At 48.1% G+C, this 21969-nt stretch overlaps 1 protein-coding gene across 3 annotated transcripts in view; it reads left to right on the top strand.

Moving 5' to 3' along the window:
* Positions 1 to 21376, top strand: part of LOC102120488 (FYVE, RhoGEF and PH domain-containing protein 5) — a 122869-nt gene extending 101493 nt beyond the window's left edge. For 2 of the 3 annotated variants that reach the window (XM_005571694.4, XM_045385692.3), the window contains exons 13-21: positions 4169 to 4252; positions 5665 to 5744; positions 8525 to 8624; positions 9020 to 9157; positions 9655 to 9784; positions 10606 to 10736; positions 12664 to 12792; positions 19393 to 19550; positions 19947 to 21376. In XM_005571694.4, coding sequence (XP_005571751.3) covers positions 4169 to 4252; positions 5665 to 5744; positions 8525 to 8624; positions 9020 to 9157; positions 9655 to 9784; positions 10606 to 10736; positions 12664 to 12792; positions 19393 to 19550; positions 19947 to 19983 — 987 coding nt within the window. In that variant the 3' untranslated portion in view covers positions 19984 to 21376. Of the gene's footprint in view, positions 1 to 4168; positions 4253 to 5599; positions 5745 to 8524; positions 8625 to 9019; positions 9158 to 9654; positions 9785 to 10605; positions 10737 to 12663; positions 12793 to 19392; positions 19551 to 19946 lie in introns of all 3 variants that reach the window. The other variant, XR_006696018.3, reaches the window with a different exon arrangement.
* The last annotated feature ends 593 nt before the right edge of the window (positions 21377 to 21969 follow it).

Raw genomic sequence — 21969 nt, forward strand, 5'->3', positions numbered from 1 at the left:
CAGGAGAATGGCATGAATCTGGGAGGTGGAGCTTGCAGTGAGCCGAGATCACGTCACTGCACTCCAGCCTGGGCGACAGAGCGAGACTCCATCTCAAAAAAAAAAAAATTTTCTCCATTGAGGAGAGATCCCTGAATGTAGGGGCAGGTAATGAGCCAGACGGAGCTGGTTAGATCCTGCCCCCTGGGACACTTACTTCTTCTGTGACCCCTGGACAACTCACAGACATGTACGAGCCTCAAGTTTCCCACCAGGAAAAGTGGAAAGACTGGGTGGTTTTGAGAATTAAATTCCTGGCATTTAATTACGTGCCTGGGAGGTAGAAGCCACTTATCTGATAGTAGTTACAACAGTTTCTCCCTTCCCACTGACAGTTGTTCCATGGAACACAGGTCCTCCCTCTCTATCTAGAGCTACAGATTTCATCAGCTCCCTGCCCCAGCACAGCCCTGCAGGGAGTGGGTCCCTGTGAATTCCCCCTCTTCAGGATGCAAAAGGGAGGCCGTACGTGATGGCAATGGGGAGGCAGATAGACCAGATGCAGACCCCAGCTCTGACAGCGACTGGTGTGAGACCCATGGGCACATCCCATTACCTCCCTAAGCCTCAGCTCCCTGATGTTTAAAACCAGGGAAGCAGTGAGGCGGCAGATGGCACAGGGTGGAGCTCTGTCTTGGCCCCTCAGCCATTTACATCTGGCCACCTCTTCTGGCCACGCCCCTCTGATCTCTGTGCCTCTCCCAGGGACCTTGAATGCCAGGAACAGACACAGCAGCCTGGCTTTCCCCAATCTGTCCTCACCCCATCCTCTACTTCATCTATCCCTGGTCTTGGCTCACTGGCCCTCACACACCTGAGGCTCTTTGAGAAGGGTGCCAGCTCCTCCCCTTCAAGCCAAGCTCAGATAGCACTTTCTATGGAAGCCTAGCCGCCACCCCGCTTCCCCTTCCCCTCCTCCTCCTCTAGCCCTGCTTTTCCTCTACCCCACGCTCCCCTAATCTGGCATGGCCCTTTATCAGAACATCTCCTTCCCTCAGGGATAGGCCTGCGTCCCTCTGATTACCCCGCCATGATTAGGCCATAAGCTGCACAGTCTGAACCTGGGTCCTCTTGTTCCTCTGGCTTAGCGCAGCCCTTCCACTGAGCAGTGTTGATAACTGTCTAACGGAGGCATACATGGGAGTAGGGCGGCCCGACAGGTGCTCAAGCCAGGGAGTGCCATGGTGAACAAACACACTTAGGAAGAATTTTTCTTCCTCAAAGGTGCCAGTTTCAGAAAATAATCTGAACTGCAGAACAGAGTTGGGGCATCTGGGCGCCCGTGCCCAGCAGTTTTATTAGACTGCGGAAAGTGTCCCACCAGGCCCCGAGGTCCCTGAGCTGCAGGTGGGGCTGCCCCCTGGTGGCTGCTTACAGTGGGAAGCCCCCCCTCCCCATTCATGATGGGCTCTTCCTCCTTCCTCCAAGCTGGGGCTGTAAAGCATGTACTTTGAAGCAGGCAGGAGAGCCATGGGCAAATTAGGAGGCAGCCTGATCCTGAACCGTGAAGGAAACCTTAGGGTGCTCATGACAGTTGCCATGGCAGCAGGAGCTTGAGGGTCCATCACAGAGAGGCTGGGGCTGCTCTCCCGAGTGACACAGGTCAGTTCTCTGAGGCTGGGAGGGTTCATGGGCAAGGTTCATGAACCTGTGCGCAGGTTCACTGTGAGAGCAGCCCTGACATTCCCTCCCGAACACACTGGAGGGACACTCATCAAACCATACCCCTGGCTTCACTACCTGCTAGCTGTGACCTCAGGCATGACCTCTGGCCTCTCTGGGCCTCAGTTTCTCCCTCTGGGAAATGGGGATGATGATCATGGTGCCTGCACATTAGTACTGTGGGAGTGTACATGAGGACTGTGGGAGTGAAGTCAGGGGTTTAGTCCAGCCCCTGGTGCAGAATCAGTGTCAGTGCACCATATTGCCTGTCACTCTTAGAAGGCAGGGCAAGAACAGGGCTTCACAAACTAGAGCTGCAGGTCAACGCCAGCCAGATGCCAATTTTTGTTGATAAAGTTCTGTTGGAACACAGCCACATGCATTCTATCATGGGTCGTCTGTGGCTGCTTTGTACGGCAGCGGAGTTGAGGGGTGGAGGCAGAGGCCTGAAACATTCAACACCTGGCCCTCACAGGAAAGTGCGCCAACCCCCACCTACTCCAACTCTGTTGGGACACAGCAAGGCCCAGAGAGAGGGAGGGGTTCCTGAGGTCCCATGCGGGGGGTCAGTGGTGGGCCAAGTCTCCTGCATTGCCGTGGCTGGAACCTTGGAGTCCCGAGAAGAGCTAGCTGTGGGAAACCTCATTCTGTTCCCTCAGCAGGCTGTGTCTATCCGGGGAAAAGAAGTATTCATTCTGACTTTTCACATGCATTGTCTTGTTCCGTCCTTACACACCCCTACTTCATGTTTTCCTCCATGCCTGCGGGGCTCTCCTTGGCTCATGTCAGCACCATGCGTAGAGGACTTGCCTTGGTTCACACTGGCGCCATGTGTCCAGGACTTATCCTGGTTCACGTTGATGCCATGTGTCCAGAGCTCACCCTGGTTTATGTTGGCACCATGTGTAGAACATTCACTTTGGTTCATGTTGGCACCATGTGTGTAGGGCTCATCCTGGCTGATGTTGGCGCCGTATGTCCAGGGCTCACCATAGTTCATGTTGGCAATGTGTACAGGGCTCACCCTAACTGATGTTGGTGCCATGTCTGGGGCTCACCCTGTTTCATGTTGGCACCGTGTGTACAGGGCTCACTTTGTTTCACATTGGTGCCACGTGCACACGACTTTCCCTAGTTTATGTTCCCAGGTGGAAAGGGCTCCCCCTGGTTGATGTTGGCGCCATGTGTACAGGGCTCCCCCGGTTCATGTTGGTGCCATGTGTACAGGGCTCCCCCTGGTTGATGTTGGCGCCGTGTGTACAGGGCTCCCCCGGTTCATGTTGGTGCCATGTGTACAGGGCTCCCCCTGGTTCATGTTGGCTCCATGTTTAGTGGGCTTATTCTGGTTCATTTGGCCCCATGTGAAAAGGGCTCACCCCAGGTTCATATTGGTCACATATGGAGAGGGCATTCTCTGTGTCCATGATAAGTAATGGTGGTGGTGTCGCCCATTTCCCAGAGGAAGCTGAGACTCGGCTGAGGAAAGGGCTTGGTCATAGTCTCAACGCTGGTCCGTAACATGGTCAGGATTTACAACCCTGAGTGTGATGTCATCTTCTCACACCTGAAATTGTTTAGCTAAACAGAAATACTCTCTCCTAAGGAGAAAAAGTGACTTTCATTATATGTCTTTCTGTATGCCCTGCTGTTGGGAGAGCTTTAGTTGTTAATTCAACAAATATTAATTGAGCACCTACTCTGTGAAGGGACCTGGAAGTACAGCAGCAAGCAGGGCCCACCACTTCCCTCTCCTCAAGGTGTCTCCCAACCCTTCCTTAACTATACTTTATCGAGCTTTAATTTTTATAGTGAAATGCATCAACCTTAAGCATATGTGTTAGTCGGTACTGACAAATGTATATCACAGCGTAACCACCACCTGGGTCGAGATGTGGAACATCTCCAACCACCAGAAAGTTCCTCTGTGCCTGTTTGGAGTTAATTTCTCCCAACCCCGGGGGCCCCCATCAACCAGTGGCCTGACTTTCATCCCTCTTTAGATTAGTTCTGCCTGTTCTGGAATGTCACAGAAATGTCATCAAACAGCGTAACTCTCTTGTGCCTCGCTTCTTCACTCAGCATGATTTTGAGATACATCCATGTGGTGGTGTGTATTGGCGGCGTAAGGTATTCTGTGGTATGGATAGACCAGTTAGTTTATCCATTCACCTGCAGATAGACATTGGAATTGCCCCCACTATTTGGCTGTTACAAATAAAGCCACTGTGAACATTCTCACACATGACTTCTTGAGGGCATATGCGTTTATTCCCCTCGAGCATTGAACCAGGAGTAGAATGGCAAGGAAGGGGCTCACATTTTGGCCACAATGTTTTTGCTCACCTGTGGGGGTTACTGAGGAATACAACATGCCTGTGCACAGCGGAGCTCAGGGATCCTTTGAGGACAGAAGCCTGGCGCAGCCGTCTGGGACCAGGGGACTCTAACAGGGTTTCCCTCTCTCCAGATGAACGATGTGCTCCTGTACACCTATCCCCAGAAGGATGGGAAGTACCGGCTGAAGAACACATTGGCCGTGGCCAGCATGAAGGTAAATGTCTGGTGGAAGGTACCCCAGGGTTGGGGGACAGGGAGACCCCAAGGGAGAAGGGGACAGCATCTTGCTCCTAGGAGCACCCAGACCAGCTGGAAGAGGGAGGCCCTGTGGAAACAGTATTGGGCTACAGCAGGTTTGTGCCCAGGGAGAGGGGAGGGGGATGGAGGGCTTCCTGGAAGAGGGGACTGAACCCTTAGAGTGGGGAATATTTGGTCGGATCAGGAAGAAAGAGAGGGGGGCATCCTACAAGGAGGAAAATGCATAAGGAAGGGCCTGGGTTGGAGGAACAAGCAGGTGTTTGGTAATTTTTTTAATTGTGATAAAATACATATTATTTTTAAAGTAACCATTTTTAAATGTACAGTTCTGTGGCACTAAGCACATTTACATTGCTGTGTATCCAGCACCACCATCCATCTCAGAACTCTTTCCTCTCCCCAGACTGAAACTCTGCCCACATTAAACACCAACTCTCCATTCCCCTCTCCTTCCCAGCCCCTGGTACCCACAGTTCTACTTTCTGTCTCCATGAATTTGACTACTCTGGATACCTCGAATGAGAGGGGTATCGAATGAGAGGGGTCACACAGTATTGATCCTTGTTTCACTTAGCACTGTGTCCTCAAGGTTGATCCCTGTCATCTGTAGTATGGGTCAGAATTTTCCTTCCATTGTGTGGATAGACCACATAGTGTTTATTCAACCCTCTGCCGATGGACACTGGGCGGCTTCCACCTTTAGGCTGTTGTAATACTGTTGTGAATATGGCCATATGTGTGGGTCTTAGCTCCGTGTAACTTGGTCCCAAAGATGGGAACACTAGGGAGCTGTTGGGGACCTTGAGGAGCAGGAGGTTTTAGGAAGTTAATTCTGGTGCAACAGGGGGCTGAAGTCAGAGAGGGCGACACTGGAGCCGCAGGTGGTTCTCATTGTCAAGGGCAGAGGCAGGGATGGCCAGGAGAGCTGTAAGAGGCACTGTGCAATCTCTCTTGATCCTGTAGGCTCTTTACCATGGGGAAGGGGAAGGAGGAAGCACCTTTCTCAGCATGGAGGTTTGTTCCCTTTTGGAACCAAAGGCTCTATTGAGGAGACTGTTAGAAAAAGGAATGGGAGACATGGTCACTGGGCAGGTACTTGTCCAACATGACAGTGCACCTGGGGTTGCCCAGGCTGGTCCCTGAGCGTGACGCTCTGCAGCCTTCCCAGCGGTGGGTGAGTGGCCAAGAATGATGGAGCTGGCAGCCAGGCATCTTTAACAGCACCTACCACCACAGAAAGGTATGCCCTGAGGCTAGAGAATGGCAGTAGGTGGACATGGTCCCTCTGTTCATCTGCTGCCAGGAGAAGCCGGTCTGCGCTTGCCCCTCCCTGCCCCACCCTGAAGGAGGCTGCTGTTGGTTTTCCAGGTCAGCCGCCCTGTGATGGAGAAAGTGCCCTACGCTCTAAAGATTGAGACTTCCGAGTCCTGTCTGATGCTGTCTGCGAGGTACGGGCAGGTGGAGGGAGGATGGCGCACAAGGCAGAGGTGTGAGCATGGGACGTTTCAGAACAACAGATAAGGATGTGCCGTTTTTATTTTGGTATCCTTTTGGGTCAAAGGACTTTTTTTCTTTTCAGTGTTTCCTAACCTTTTGGGGAATTTGATAAAAACTTATCTCCCCCCAAAAAATGTACATACTCATAAAATTTTATATACAACTTCAGGGGTTTCTAGAGCCCATGGCTTAAATACGACAACAGCAATGTCTCATGTTTGTGGAGCTCTTTATGGATAATTGGGTCTCTGTAGCAACCCGAAAAGTTAAGGCAAGTAAAAAATGTATTGTGTGCTGCTGTTCATAAAGTGGCCTGCCTTTTTGCTTTCCTGTCTAGAAGATGAGAGAAAAGAAATAATAAGTGAGCATTCAACACTTACGTTGCCCTGTCTCTGTGGTGTCTTAGTCCATTCAGGCCACTGTAACAAAAATACCATAAACTGGGTGGCTTATAAACAACAGAAATTTCTCATAGGCTGCAGGTCAGGAAGTTCAAGGTCAAGGTACTGGCAGATTCGGTGTCTGGTGAGGTTCTGCTTCCTGGTTCAAAGACGGTGCCTTCTCACATAGACAGTGCTACCTCATATGGTGGGAGGAGCAAGGGTCTCTCTGGGACCTCTTGTATAAGGGCATTCATCTCATTCGTGAGGGTTCCACACCTATGGCCTCATAACCTCCCAAAGGCCCTGCCTCCCAACATCAGCGCTTTTGGGAAGAGGATTTCTGCATTTGAATTTGGGGGGACACAAACATTCAGACCACAGGGGGACATGGCCTTTCTATCAGAAAGGTCTGCATTTTCTCCAGGCCCTCAGGTTGCCTGGGATCCTCATCTCTGGCTTCAGACCATGACCTTAAATAGTATCCCCTTTTCCTTCTCTCAGGGCAAGGTAAGCTCAAGCTCTCGGGGGCTTGGAAACCAGGCAGGTATGGCTCCAGCTAAGGGCAGTTCTTTAGCCAGGGACGTGCATGGCAGGGGTCAGCAAGGCTTCTGGGGCTTGGGGGTCTCCTCTCAGCAAGCCCATGACCCTGGGATGGCAGCGGTGCCTATGGGCGTTTATCCTGCATAGGGGTGGTTCTGAGTGTGAAATGGGATCTAAATGCACTCATGCACATGCATTCTCATAGATGAATTTTCTCATTAAAATCATTTATTAGGTGGGGCATGGTGGCTCATACCTGTAATCCCATCACTCTGGGAGGCTGAGGCTGGAGGATTACTTGAGGCCAGGAGTTTGGGACCAGCCTGGGCAACACAGTGAGACTCTGTCTCAAAAAAAAAAAAAAAAAAAAAATTAAGCATGTATTAGCTACACCTCAGTGCCAGGTCCGGGGCTGAGGACACAAACGATTTAGCCCTTGTTGTGCTCTCCAGGAGCCCACATTACAGGTAGGAGAGTTTTAAACTGCTTCAGATGCAGGGCAGTAACTGCTGTAACAATTAATAGTGGTAATGACAACAGTAGCAGGCATTGGACACCTGTCAGGCCTCAGGCACCTCCGTGATCCTCATCACCACCCTTAGAGCTGGGGTTTGCGGCTCCTTCCATGCATAGGGAGTCGAGGCTTGCAAAAGGGTCACACAGCCAGGTGAGGTGGAACTGGAGTTTGAACCCACGACTGTGTGGACCAGAGCTCTTATCTATCACAGTCTACGGCATGAGGGAGTAGAAGAGGGCTTGGAAACCCAAAGGAGGGACTGCCCCATCTGGAGGAGTGAGGAAAGGCTTCCTGGAGGAGGTGATGCCTGAGTGGGAGTCGTGGCCTCACCTCTCCTTGTGATAAAATCAAGGGCAGGAGGCTGCCAGCATATAGTTTCTGTTAGTCTGGCCATGACATGAAGGTGGTGACGATCCACACGTGGGCCTTCAGGTGGGGCTGCCCATCTCCCAGGGCGAGGACAGTGGCCTTTAGTATGCCAGTCACCTTCCTGCTAGTCCAGACCCTTCACACTTGAAGCTCCCAGGGGACAGCAGGACCCATTCATCACCTTTTAGAGACATGGTGTCTTGCTGCCCACAGTGCTGACTCAGCCACTGCCCTGCAGCGCTGCTCCCGCCCAGGCCAGCCGGCCCTTATGCTTGCTTTCTGGGGCAGGCTGCACACTTACCTGTGGTGTAGGTGCGACATCTAGTGGACACTGAGAACTCCACCCAGCTACCTGGCACACAGCCCAGGCGTAGCTCTTGCCCCTCAAGAAGCGCTCCCTGGTGCAGAGCAGGGACTTGGAAAGTGCCTGTTGGATGACTGTTTGGGAAGCTATGTGGGGAGATGAGGAAGGTGGGAAACAGAGATGTTTACCTTCGCCAGCTCCCACCTACTCCTTGTCCTCCACAGGTACCCAGCCCTCTGTCCCCTGCCAGCCCGTTTCTCCTAAAGTATGGGACCCTCTGGGCCTTCCTAATGACTCTTGCTTTTGCACAATGTTAACAATGTGGTTCCACGTCCCACATCTCCCTTCATCTCCACAGCAGCCCTGGGAGTTAGGGGAATATTGTTGCTATTCCAGTATAGGAAGAAACAGGTCCAAGGACAGCTAATGGACTGGTGGTCTGCTAGTAAACCTAGTGTGGCAGGTGATCTGTTCTTTGGTGGTGGTTCTGGGCAGTGTGAGAGGTGTAGGTTCAAGGGAGGAGGATGGGGCGTCTGAGTGAGGACCTCATCCATGCTGAGATGGAGGGTGGGAGGCAGAGCTGCCCTTGCCTTTGCTCACTCCAGCCCATGCCCACAGCTCCTGTGCAGAGAGGGACGAGTGGTATGGCTGTCTGAGCAGAGCCCTCCCTGAGGACTACAAGGCCCAGGCTCTGGCTGCATTCCACCATAGCGTGGAGGTGAGTGGGTGGGCAAGGCCCATGGGCCACTAGCCTCAGAGACCTGGGGTTCCCTTGGCGGGGACTGCTGTCACCACTCACACCCAGATGGAGGTGTAGCTCCTGTCCTTGGAGCACTGGCTCCCCCCACCCCCCTGCCATGCTCCCACCCTAGTCAGGGGCGGCCTCCGTGCAACTTAGGAGCCCGGCACCCCCAATCCCGTTCTCACAGTCTGGCTGTTTCCCAACCAAGGGTGAGCATCCTGGAGGGTGCAGGAGAGGCCTTCAGCATCAGACCCACTCACCCACACATGCACACACCCTGTACAGAGAAGCAGGGCAGGGCTCACTGGGCTATGCATCTGGCTGGTCTCCTGGCCACGTTCCACATTACTCAGCCAATTATGTTGCTGCAGATACGAGAGAGGCTGGGGGTTAGCCTTGGGGAGAGGCCCCCGACCCTGGTGCCTGTCACACACGTCATGATGTGCATGAACTGTGGCTGCGACTTCTCCCTCACCCTGCGACGTCATCACTGTCATGCCTGTGGCAAGGTGAGTTGCTCCATCTGGGGTGAGTGTGTGCATGGGGGTGGGGTGGGGGAAGGGCATGTCCCTGCCCAGCCGGGGGCTCAGGGATATCCAGCAGCTACTGCAAGCCCCAGAGTGAGGTGTGTTCACACCAACCCGAGAGGTACAGATTGCTAATTCCCATTTCATAGGTCGTCAGACCAGAGCTCCAAGTCCCAGGCCCCTTCCACACCACCATGTGTTCAACAGAAAACCATAGCATACATGGCTATTGTGCTTGGAGAAAAAAGTATCGTGTAGTGGTTAAGGGCATAGGTTCATCAGAAAAGCAGATAGGCGCTGGCTCAGAAACAAGATGAAGCCTTGCTGGAAAAGTAGAGACCACACACAGCTCCATGATCAGAACCTGGGGCTCCCTAAGGGCAGTTGTGGGTAGATTAGCAGAGGGAGTGGAGGGGAGGGATGCAGGTCTCCTTTGCACGCACTGAGAGGGGTGAGAATCTTCCCACCTGGGCCTGCAGATCGTGTGCCGGAACTGTTCACGGAACAAGTACCCGCTGAAGTACCTGAAGGACAGGATGGCCAAGGTCTGCGACGGCTGCTTCGGGGAGCTGAAGAAGCGGGGCAGGACTGTCCCAGGCCTGATGAGAGGTAACCTGGGGACCACTTGCCTTCTTCCAAGTGGCCTGGTGGCTTCTCCCCAGGCTCCAGTGGCTTCTCTGTGGTCCATGGTTCATGCTGGAAACCGCTTTCCCTGGAGGGAGTTGTTCACTCCATGGAGGGAGGAAATAGAGGTTCGAGCTCACACCAGGGCACCATTTCCCAAGATGTGCAAAACTGATCGGTGTCCCCAGAAGAAGAGCTCTGTAGCTAAGCTTAGGAGTCAGTGTGTCTGTAAGGGGACAGAGGCAGGGAACTCCTGTGTCCTTTACCACAGAGGCCCTCTCAAGTGTCCTATGGGCCTGTGTCCTGTGGCACCTTTCTGGGACTAAGGACTATATGAGCCTGGTAGCAAAGGAGCTGGGGTCGGAGAGGGGCGAGGCTGTTCCACACAGGAGCCTTGGGAAGCTGAGCCGGCCCTTGAGAGACCTGGTCAGTGCTGAAGGGACAGGCCTTGCCCTAGCAGGGTGAAGTTCCCAGGAAGGAGAGCAGGTGTATCTTGGGCCTAAAACTAAAGTCTTTCCCTTGCCTCCACTCCATGGGGCTAGACTGAGGTCATCAGAGAAGACAGCCCAGTTCCTGCTACCTGGACGCCTGGAGGTGAAGGGCTGTCCAGCGCCCTGGAAAAGCATCCCCTCCCCATCCCCCATAGCCTTTGTCTGTTCCTGCAGGAGGGAGAGTGCTTGACTTTCAGATCCCACTTAACCCCCATGGCTCACATTCCTAGAGGGATTTTACAGGAATCAGCGTTCCAAAGACAAGCCACAGGCACGCCCCTCACCTCCCTTCCCCACGGCTTCTTTCGGTTACAGAGCGGCCTGTGAGCATGAGCTTCCCACTGTCTGCACCCCGCTTCTCGGGCAGTGCCTTTTCATCCGTCTTCCAGAGCATTAACCCCTCGACCTTCAAGAAGCAGAAGAAAGTCCCTTCAGCCCTGACAGAGGTAAAGTAGGCAGGGCTACCCAAGCGGGAAGTAGGGGATTTGGAAGGTTCATGGTCCTCCTGGGTAGACGGGGTCAGACCCTGCCCTGTCCCAGCCTGACCAGTCTCTTCGGGACAGAGCATTCCTAATGGAAGCATCCCAGCTACGAGGACTGACTCGACAGGGATGGTGCTAAAAGACATCTTTCCCATCCTTCTCTCTGCCTCTCCCCTCCTTCTCTTTCTTTTCTCTCCTTTTTCTCCTGCCCCATAGCCTAGATGTAGTACTCAAGGAGACTGCACAGATCACAGGGACTCTTCAGTCTAAAGGAGCCAAATTCCTGGGTTGGGCCTTCCATGTCAGGCCTCGGAGCTGCACTGTCCCCTCATCCTAGGGGTCCCAACCCAGCTCAGGCATTGACGTCCCTGGAGGCCATGGGCTCCACAGGAAACTTCAGAATTGGCTAAACTCAATTGTATCCCGCAAATAGGACCAGATTGTATGTCTGTATTTCCAATCACAACCACAGACCAATGTATGCCTGTGAATACACAAGGGGTCCACAAGTGTGATCAGCTGCTTCCAAGTTAGTCCATTAATATCAAGTAGTGGGTAGCAAGGGTTTAAAAAAGTGTTAGGGAATGGAAAATGTAAATAGGTACAGTTTTATCCATTAACTTGTTCCTTTTGCAAATTAAAAATCTTGGAAATAACACGCAGGGCGCGGTGGCTCACGCCTGTAATCCCAGCACTTGGGGAGGCCAAGGTGGGCAGATCACGAGGTCAGGAGATCGAGACCATCCTGGCTAACACGGTGAAAACCCATCTCTACTAAAAATACAAAAATTAGTCGGGCGTGGTGTCACGCGCCTATCGTCCCAGCTACTCGGGAGGCTGAGGCAGGAGAATCGCTTGAATCTCTGGGAGGCGAAGGTTGCAGTGAGCTGAGATGGCGCTGCTGCACACCACCCTGGAGACAAAGCGAGACTGTCTCAAAAAAAAAGGAACACATACATGGTTAAACATTTTTCCCAAAAAAGTACAAAACAGCACATATGATGAAAAGTGAGTCTCTCATCCTTCCCAGCCTCCCATAGTCCCACCGCCATCAAGTTTCTTATGGATCCTTCTAGAAATTTTCATGCACATACATAATACAGATGTACATTCATATATCTTCTTTTTCTACCCAAAAGACAACATATTATACAGAATCTCTTCTGTTTTCTCCACTTAATTTGTCTTAGAGATCATTTCATAATCACATATATGTATAAAGCTCACATTTTTTACATTTCATTCCTCTTTTACTAGTAAGGAAATTGAGACTTGGAAGAAGTCAGCAAATTGCTCATCATTAACCACCTAGTAATTGGTAGAGCCTGGATGGGAAATCCCAGGTCGGTATTACTGCAGTCCTGTGTTCCTCACCACATAAAGCCTGTGGACAGAATATTACTACCCCCCGCCACCACAAAGAGTAGTAATAATAATAAAAGGACTTAACGCTGTACACATCCCACTAGGCAGGAGACTATAAAACCTTTTAGGCCACAATACAAAGAAGATCCCTCCCTAAATGTGAAGAAGAGATAAGTTGAAAGTGCAAGAGTTAATTTTAGAAGGAAGAACCTTTCCCCTAAGTACCTGAACGAAGTTTCTTGAGTCAAGGGGCTGAGGTTGGGAAAGGGAACCAAGAATCTGAAACAGCACTAGGGGGCAGCATCAGCATTCCCAAAGTCATCTGGGTCCATTCGTTAAATCCTGTTTCTCAAAGCATGAAGCACTATCTTGCTGACTTTGGTATTGGGTGGATCCTGAGACCTTATCCAATGTCAAAGCAGTATAAGTAGTCAGCCAAATGGTTTGCAGTGTCATTTTGAATTGTGCTGTTTGAACTGTGCCCGACCACTGGGGTGGCCTGACCGCTCTGCTTCCCTCCTGCCAGGTGGCTGCCTCTGGAGAGGGCTCTGCCATCAGCGGCTATCTCAGCCGGTGTAAGAGGGGCAAGCGGCACTGGAAGAAGCTCTGGTTTGTCATCAAAGGCAAAGTTCTCTACACCTACATGGCCAGTGAGGTAGTAGTGATCTGCACTCTTTCCCCTCTCCTGTGAAATGACCCCCTGGGGCCTGCACACCTGCAAGGCTGTGTGAGTCCTGGCTGCTGAGCCAGTTCTCGTGGCAGTCAAGTCTTTAGTGAGCAATGCCATGTGCTCAATGTTGCTGTGGCTACACAACCACTCACCACTTCAAAATCTAAGGAATCTGCAGTTTCTTTGTGGAGAAAAGAAGGTATGGACATGCCAACCTGTGCCGCAAAGTGTTTAAATGTCACAGGCCCAGCATCTAGGACAAAGACGGGACAAGCCAGCCATGCCACAAAAGAAAATGCCTTCCTACTGTCTACTTAGATTGCTTGGGGCAAAATTCAGCAGTGTGGAGGAAGCTACTCCCTTTTTGTCCATCCATTTCTTTTATAGGGTAACTCTGGTAACTCTTCTAAAGAAAACTGAAATCTGTATTTTATAGAATATCTTACTTTAGGCGAGAGAACCTTGGAAATCAAGTTTACTTCCAGAGTAGACAGATGTGTGGCTGTGGTTGTGTAGCAGGGTGCTATCTGGCCCCGACCCAGGCTGAACCTGTTGGATAATGTGAAACATTTCTATCTCCACGCTCCACCAGCTGGTGGCTTCTAGGTGGTCAGGCATAGTTTCAGCTTTGAAAATGGGAGTTAAATGTATTCTGATGAGCTGCAGAGGGTGGCTGCTTTGCCCCACTGGGATGTGCATGTCAGATAGGGCTGGCCCTTCTCCCCCGGCCACAGATGCTAGCAAATGTGCAAAAGGCACTTCCTTCTTTGTGGCATGAAGCTTCCCTCTGGAAGGACCTGCAACTGTGAAGGTTGCAGTGTGCCCATCCCCCAAAGGGATCACAGAGGATGACTTTCTAGAAGAAATTGCTTTGGAGCCATACTTAAACACTTAGCAAGGCCCCACATCTGTTTACTCTAAGCAAAGCAGGCAGACAGGGGATCTGCCATAGGCCTGAGTGGCTTGGGCACCCTGTGAGCCACACCCCACCCTGAGGGGCCTTTGCCTATGTCCACAGGTGGGGCCTTCCACACTGTGGGGATTTTTATCTTTCCAAAACAAACGGAACAGTTGTCATGTAAGTGACAGCATAAGCTTATTTTAAAAGGTGGATTTAGGGGCCTGGCACGGTGGTTCAAGCCTGTAATCCCAGGACTTTGGGAGGCTGAGGATCTCTTGAGGCCAAGAGTTTGAGACCAGCCGGAGCAACATAGTAAAACCCTATCTCGACGAAAATTAAAATGAATGAATTATGGACTTAAGTATGACTCCAAAGCAGTTTCTTCTAGAAAGAGGAATTTACATAATTTTTCAATAAACCTGTTCCAGCAATGGGACATAGCTTTCAAATCCCATCAAAGAAAAAAAGGTTCTGATGAAGTGGATAGCTGGCTTGCACTGTCTACACCACCATGCACCGCTGTCATGCACCCTGAGGTGGCCCAAAGCTGATCCAACTTGCTGTTTAGTAACCGTCCTGGGAGAAAGCGACTATCAAAAATACATTGGAATCTTTATTTTTTCCAGCATTTTCTGTTGTTTCAAGACAGGGTCTTGCTCTGTTGCCCAAGGCTGGAGTGCAGTGGTGTGATCACTGTTCACTGCAGCTTTTAACTCCTGGGCTCAAGCCATCCTCCCAACTCAGCCTCCCAAGAAGCTGGGACCACAAGTGTGTGACACCATGCCCAGCTATGTTTTTAATTTGGATTTGAATTTTTTTTTTTTTTTGAGATGGAGACTTGCTCTGTTGCCAGGCTGGAATGCAGTGGCACAGTCTCGGCTCACTGCAGCCTCTGCCTCCCAGGTTCAAGTGATTCTCCTGCCTCAACCTCCCCAGTAGCTGGGACTACAGGCACCTACCACCATGCCTGGCTAATTTTTGTATTTTTAGTAGAGATGGGGTTTCACCGTGTTGGCCAGGATGGTCTCGATTTCTTGACCTCATGATCCACCCACCATGGCTTCCAAAGTGCTGGGATTACAGGCGTGAGCCACCACGCCCAGCCAATTTTTTTATTTTTTGTAGAGGCAATCTCACTATATTGCCCAGGCTGTTCTCGAACTATTGGCCTCAAGTGATCCTCCCATGTTGGCCTCCCAAAGTGTTGAGATTACAGGTGTGAGCCACTGTGCCCAGCCTATTTTTTCCAACATTTTATTATTTCTTTATTATATTTATTGTTTATAAAAATTTTCAAACATAAAGGAATGTTGAAAAAATTTTACAGTGAACTGGCAGGGCATGGTGGCTCATGCCTGTAATCCCAGCACTTTGAGAGGCTGAGGCAGGAGGATGACTTGAGGTCAGGAGCTTGAAACCAGCCTGGCCTACATGGCAAAATCTCGTCTCTACTAAAAATACAAAAATTAGCCGGGCATGGTGGTGGCACACACCTGTAGTCTCAACTACTCAGGAGGCTGAGGCAGGAGAGTCGTTTTGAACCCAGGAGGTGGAGGTTGCAGTGAGCCAAGATCACACCACTGCACTCCAGCCTGGGCGACAGAGCGAGACTGTCTTTAAAAAAAAAAAAAAAAAAAGGCCGGGCGCGGTGGCTCACGCCTGTAATCCCAGCACTTTGGGAGGCCGAGGCGGGTGGATCACAAGGTCAGGGGATCGAGAACATCCTGGCTAACACGGTGAAACCCCGTCTCTACTAAAAAATACAAAAAATTAGCTGGGCGTGGTGGCGGGCGCCTGTAGTCCCAGCTACTGGGAGGCTGAGGCAGGAGAATGGCGTAAACCCGGGAGGCGGAGCTTGCAGTGAGCCGAGATCGCGCCACTGCACTCCAGCCTGGGCGACAGAGCGAGACTCCGTCTCAAAAAAAAAAAAAAAAAAAATTGTACAGTGAACTATCGTATGACCATTAACTGGATTGTACAATTAACATTTTCTACCTTTCTTTTATCAAGTACCTCTCTATTCATCCTTCTATACCTTTTACTTTTTGATGTTGTTCAAAATATACTTTCCCCTAAGAATTCAATGTTTTTGTACTTTTTTTTTTTTCCTTTTGAGGTCTAATTTATATATAGTGAAGTACACAAATCTCAAATATACTATTTGGTGAGTTTTGATTAATGCACACACCTACAAATTGCCACTATTATCCCGTCCCCAGAAGCAACACCCTGTTCCAATTTTTTTTCTGCCATAGATTAGTTTTGCCTCTTGATCCTCAAACAGATGGAATCATGTGTGACTTCTATTCACCATGATGTTTTTGAGATTCATTTATGTTGTTGCATATAGCAGTAGTTGACTTCTTTTTATGGCTGAGTAGTCTTCCATTTTGTGACTATACCAGTTTTGTTTAGCTGTTCACCAGTCAAAGAACATTTGGATTGCTTCTAGGCTTTGGTGATTATGAATAAAGCCGCTTTAAACATTTTCATACCGGTATTTGCAGGAACATAAATTTTTATTTCACTTGGATCATTACCTAGGATTGGAATTGATGGATCATAAGGCAGGCATATATTTGGTTTATAAGGAATTGCAAGACCTTTTTCCAAAGTAGTGTGCCATTTTACGCTCCCCCAACAAAGTGTGTGAATTTGAGTTCTGGTTGCTCCACATCATTGCTAACACTTGGTATTGTCAGGCTTTAAAATTTTAGCCATTCCGGTGGGGAGTGTTGAGGTAAGTCAATGTGGTTTTAATTTAGATTTCCCTAGTAACTAATGATATTAAGCACACGATTGCTTTCATGTGCTTATTGGCCACTCATTTCCATTTGAGAAGTGTCTATTCAGATCTCTTGTTCATTTTTTTTAAGTAGGTTGTGCCTGTTATTGAGTTATAGGAGTTCTTTCTGTATCCTGTATACCAGGCTTTTGTCAGATAAATGTTTTACAAATATTCTCTCCCTGTCAGTGACTTGCTTGTTCATTTTCTAATGAATGAATGAATGAATGAATCTTTTGATGAACAGCAGTTTATAACTTTGAGGAAGTCTATTTGTCAGTGTTTCCTTTTATGACCGTTGCTTTCTGTGTGCGAAGGCATTTTTGTCTATTGCAAGCTACAAAGTTATTTTCCTCTATTATTTTCTGAAAGCATTAATGTTTTAGCTTTTACTTCTAGGTCTATCTCAAATTAACTTTTGTGTATGGTATGACATGGGAGTTGAGGGTCCTTTTTTTCATTATGGATATCCAGTTGTTCCAGCACCATTTGTTGAAAAGACTTGCCTCTCCCTATTGGATTGCTTCAGTGTCTTTGTTAAATCTCAAATGATTGAATAAATAGAGGTCCATTTCTGGACATTCCATTGTGTTCCATTCATATATTTACCAATCGTTATGCCAGTACCAAACTGTCTCAAATACTATAACTTGAAGTCAGGTTCTTTTTTAAGGCTGTTTCGAGGCTGGAAAGGTGCCTACACCTGTACTCCCAGTACTTGGGGGAGACCATGGCAGGCAGATCATTTGAGGCCAAGAGTTCAAGACCAGCCTGGCCAACACAATGAAACCCCGTCTCTACTAAAAATAGAAAAAATTAGGGAGGTGTGATGGTGCATACCTGTAATCTCAGCTACTTGTGAAGCTGAGGTGTGAGAATCGCTTGAACACAGCAAGCAGAGGTTGCAGTGAGCTGAGATCACATCACTGCACTCCAGACTTTTTTTTCCCAGGCTCTGTCTCAAAAACAAAACAAACAAACAAAATGTTTTGGGCATTCTAGGTCTTTTGCGTTTTCATATAAACTTATCAATTTCTATGATAGTGATTATGGAATCTATAGACCAATTTGGGGAGAGCTGGCATTGTAATATTGAATCTTTCAGTCCATGAACATGGTACATAAATTTTCATTTATTTAAGCCTTGAATTATCTTTTAATGTTTTGTAGTTTTTAGTGTAGACATCTTTAAATATTTTCTTTTTTTTTGATGCCATTTTGAAAGGAGTTTATTTTCTAGTTGTTTGCTGCTACTATATACACATAAAAACTGATTGTCTTGTGACCTTTCTAAATTGATTTTTAGTTCTAGTAGTTTTGTGGTTTTTTGCAAGCACAAATAGTTCTACTTCTTTTCTCACCTATATGTCTGTCTTTTTCTTTCCTTAATATAATAGTTAGGGCCTCCAGTACAATGTTGAATTGAATTGATGAGAGTGAACACCACTCTTGCCTTGTTTCCAATTTTAAGGGAAAAGCATTTGGTGTTTCACTATTAAGTATGATGTTAGCTGTAGGTATTTTATAGATGCCCTTTGTTAGTTAATGAAGTTTCCTTCTACTCTAGTTTGCTAAGAGGTTTGTGCTTTTTTGTTCTTGTTTTTACCATGAATGGATATTGAATTTTGTCACAGACTTTTTCTGATCTAGCAATCTTTGAGGATTTCCTTTATTTAAAAAAATATTTTTTTTCTTAGTTTTCTGGGGTTGTAGGGATGAGGTCTTGCTATGTTGTCCAGGCTGGACTCAAATTCTTGGCCTCAAGCAGTCCTCCTGCCTTGGACTCGAGTGTAGCTGGGCCTACAGGTACATGCCACTGTGCCCAGCTTGATTCTCTTCTATACACAAACTGTAGTCCCCTTCTTCTTCCTCCCACCACCATTCTAATATGCTTAATTATATCTCTTTATGTGTTTTTACAAAGTCCGTATTGTTTATGAACATGTATGTTTTTACATAAGTGTGTATAAAAATGTCTTTACCTATATATAAAAATCTTATTCCACTGAGCACTATATGTGTAAGAGCCATCTGTGTTCTTTGGGTACATCTCATCAAATTGTTAGCAACTTTATAGCACAATGTAAGTGCTCCATATCGAAATACTGTAAATGAGGTTTTGGAGGACTGAGTACAGAATATGTGATCAGAAGTAACTTCAAAACTGAGTCACTGACTGATAAATCCATGGAAAAAATGTGGGGTTAGAAGGTGGTCATGAGTGCAAATTCTGGATCTGCTCCTTAATGGCTGTGTGATCTTGGGCAGTTAACCTTTTTTGAGCCTTGGTTTCTTCTTAGAATGGGAGTGACACATTCTATGATTGTTGTGAAGATTAAAGATAATGAAATGTAACTGCCTGGTCCCTGATAAACTGTCACAGTATGTTGAGTTTCTTTTTTCTTTTTTTTTTTTTTTTTTTTGGAGACAGTCTCACTCTGCCCCCCAGGCTGGGGTGCAATGGTGCGATCTCGGCTCACTGCAACCTCTGCCTCCCGGGTTCAAGCCATTCTTCTGCCTCAGCCTCCCAAGTAGCTGGGATTACAGGCACCTGTCACCACACCCAGCTAATTTTTGTATTTTTAAGTAGAGATGGGATTTCACCGTGTTGGCCAGGCTGGTCTCGAACTCCGACCTCAGGTGATCCACCCGCCTCGGCCTCCCAAAGTGCTGGGATTACAGGCATGAGCCACCATGCCCAGCCAGTGTTGAGTTTCTTTCCTTCCTCAGGGCTGGCCCTGGAGGGAAGTGAGGGTCAACAGTTTGTTGGTGTTAACCCCCAGGTGCCAAAGCACATCCCACACAGAGGCACTCTTCACGCATCTCAGATTGGAGATAACAGTAAATGACTATGCAGAGTGCGGTGTTTAATGTCAGTTTTTCCTTCTGTCCTCTGCAGGACAAAGTGGCCATGGAGAGTATGCCTCTGCTAGGTTTCACCATTGCTCCAGAAAAGGAAGAGGGCAGCAGCAGTGAAGTAGGACCTATTTTTCACCTTTACCACAAGAAAACCCTATTTTATAGCTTCAAAGCAGAAGATACCAATTCAGCTCAGAGGTACCAAAATAACTAATTAGTCTTATACCTTTTTGTTCTCTCAGAAGGAAACAAGTCGTTTCTTGGGGCTTTGGCTTCTGTTCTGCTCCATTCATCCTATCCCATTAGGTCCCTTTGGGCCATAGCAGAACTGCAGAACTACCTGTTCTTTGTCACAATCATGTTTAGACTGTCATGATTCATTCATGAATCAAGCATGCATTGATTCAGTAAACTTTTGCACTGTGTTCCAGGCCTTTTGCTAAATATGGAAAACATGTTTGAGAAACAAGTATGAATACGACATGGTCCTTGACTTCAAACTAAGAGGAATCTAGTCCAGTCATTTCTAGGTTCTGTGAGCAGAGTCATAGGCAGAGTCACAAAACCAAATGTCCTCTCTGTTCTGTTTTATAGGTGGATCGAGGTCATGGAAGATGCGAGTGTGTTATAGCAGTTATCAAGCATGTGGACTTGTAACAAATTCTTAGGTCAATATGTGAATGCTTTTAGAAGCTAAGCTGTGGCTCAACTCATCCGGACACACACCTGGATTCAGCAATGAGACCTGACCTTTTTTGCTATAACCTCCCCACCACTCTCCTTCCCTTGCCAACATCTTCATGAGTGGAGCCCTTAAGGGATATTTATGGACCTCTCCTTTTCTGTGTTTTCCACCGCCACCCCCACCCGCCACCCGGTAATAAACTATTTCCTTACCCACAGTGAGTTAAAATTTAGTAAGATGAAGATGTGGAAACCAATAGAAAAGTACATATAGAAATGCAGGCTTTTTAGTAGAAAGAAGCTCTTACAGTTTTTACTCATGATAATCACCTTTCAAAAATGGATTGTGGTGCCTCAGGTGAAATGAGAAGCTATCAGTAACAGCTACTCTCATCGAAAGCACTTTATTATTTTACGGAGCTGCAACCTCCAATTTTGTGTTTTCTAAGTGATTTACTTAAGTCAATAACAGATAGAATCCTGTGGACTAATGTGCCACCAGTTTTCTAATGAGGGTGTACATAAAATTGATTTGTGCAGACCTGGCTGTGGCTTGCTGGTGTGCAAGCACACATCACTTTAGAGGGGCTGCGCCCCACCAGATAGGAGGGGAAGGATTTTCTCCTCCAGCTGACCTTGCGACCTGTATACTAACATAACTTATAAAAGGAGGGGTCCCGCCTCCCCAGAGCAGTCCTCAACACTATGTCAGTGCTGGAAACGCAGCCACTGGCAGATCTGGCCCCCAGAGGTCACCGCAGAGCCTCTGAAGAGTCAGGGTCTGCTTTAATTTATTGTGTGCCTTCCTGTGTTTACCTCACTCAAGCTGAAAACATTGTTTATGGGAATCTATCCTTCTTTTAGACACATGGTAATCCTTGGGCTGTATTACTGAAGGCTTTTTATTTTTTGAGAGGTGAAAAAAAGAGAAAACAAGTTAGACTCCAAAGGTGAATTCCTGGTCTTGGCAGATAGCTCTGGACATAGCGAGGGAGCGCAGAAGTTGTGGCCTGAGGCTGTTCTATGGGCACTTGGGGCTAAATTGCCTCCTGAGGGTGACTGTTGCTCATTCTGCTGGACAGGTTTTTACATAAAGCAAAGAGCATGTGAGGGGTGGGATTCCTTGTTACTCTTATTGCAATAAAAATCAATTGTCTGATATCCTGTCCCCATTCTGTTGCTGCCCTGTCCCCTACAAAAAAGGGCATTTGCTGACAAACTTTTTATAAAAAGCACCATCTCCAGGACTTACTTGCATTAAATATTTTCAGGGGAAATCTTTTTTCCAGTTTGCAGTTGTTTTAAAATGTTTGCATTAAACATATAACTAATGATTCAAACTAAGTGATTAGACAGTGTTTTTGTTAATTTTTGAGGGCTTAGTTCCAACTGAATCATTTTCATCATCAGACACTGAAATGGGCTTTCTAGGGCTGTTGAGCAGAGCAGGACTTCAGTACCAGGCAGGGGTAGTTTCCCCGGTCTGCTTATGTCGCCGCCCATGGTCAGTTTCTGAGTTCCAGATAGAATTACGGGTCTGAAAGTCATCAGAAGGCCTCTTTTACTTTGTATTATCCTATTTTGGATGCCCTGTAAAGAGGTAATAGGGCTTTTATTTCTCAGTGAATAGTTACCCTAGTAAAAATGTCTGGGTTATAGATGAAAAACACACTGGATGGGTTTTGTAAAAGGAAACTGGCAGGGGCTCATGTGTGACTGGGCAAGGGATCACCTTTTATCTGGACCTTGTATTACATGTCCTTCTTGTGGTTCTTTGTGTACTCTTTTCAGTCTAATTTCTACTACCTTTTCTACTGGGGATGAAGCCACCCCACCTGGTCAGAGGGTGCTCCTTCCCACTGGATCCAGATGCTGGGGAAATAACCAGCCATGACACCATGGAGGTGCTGCTCAAAGTCCCCCGTAATACCTG

This window comes from Macaca fascicularis, chromosome 2 (assembly GCF_037993035.2).
Source record: "Macaca fascicularis isolate 582-1 chromosome 2, T2T-MFA8v1.1".
NCBI classification, from domain to species: domain Eukaryota; kingdom Metazoa; phylum Chordata; class Mammalia; order Primates; family Cercopithecidae; genus Macaca; species Macaca fascicularis.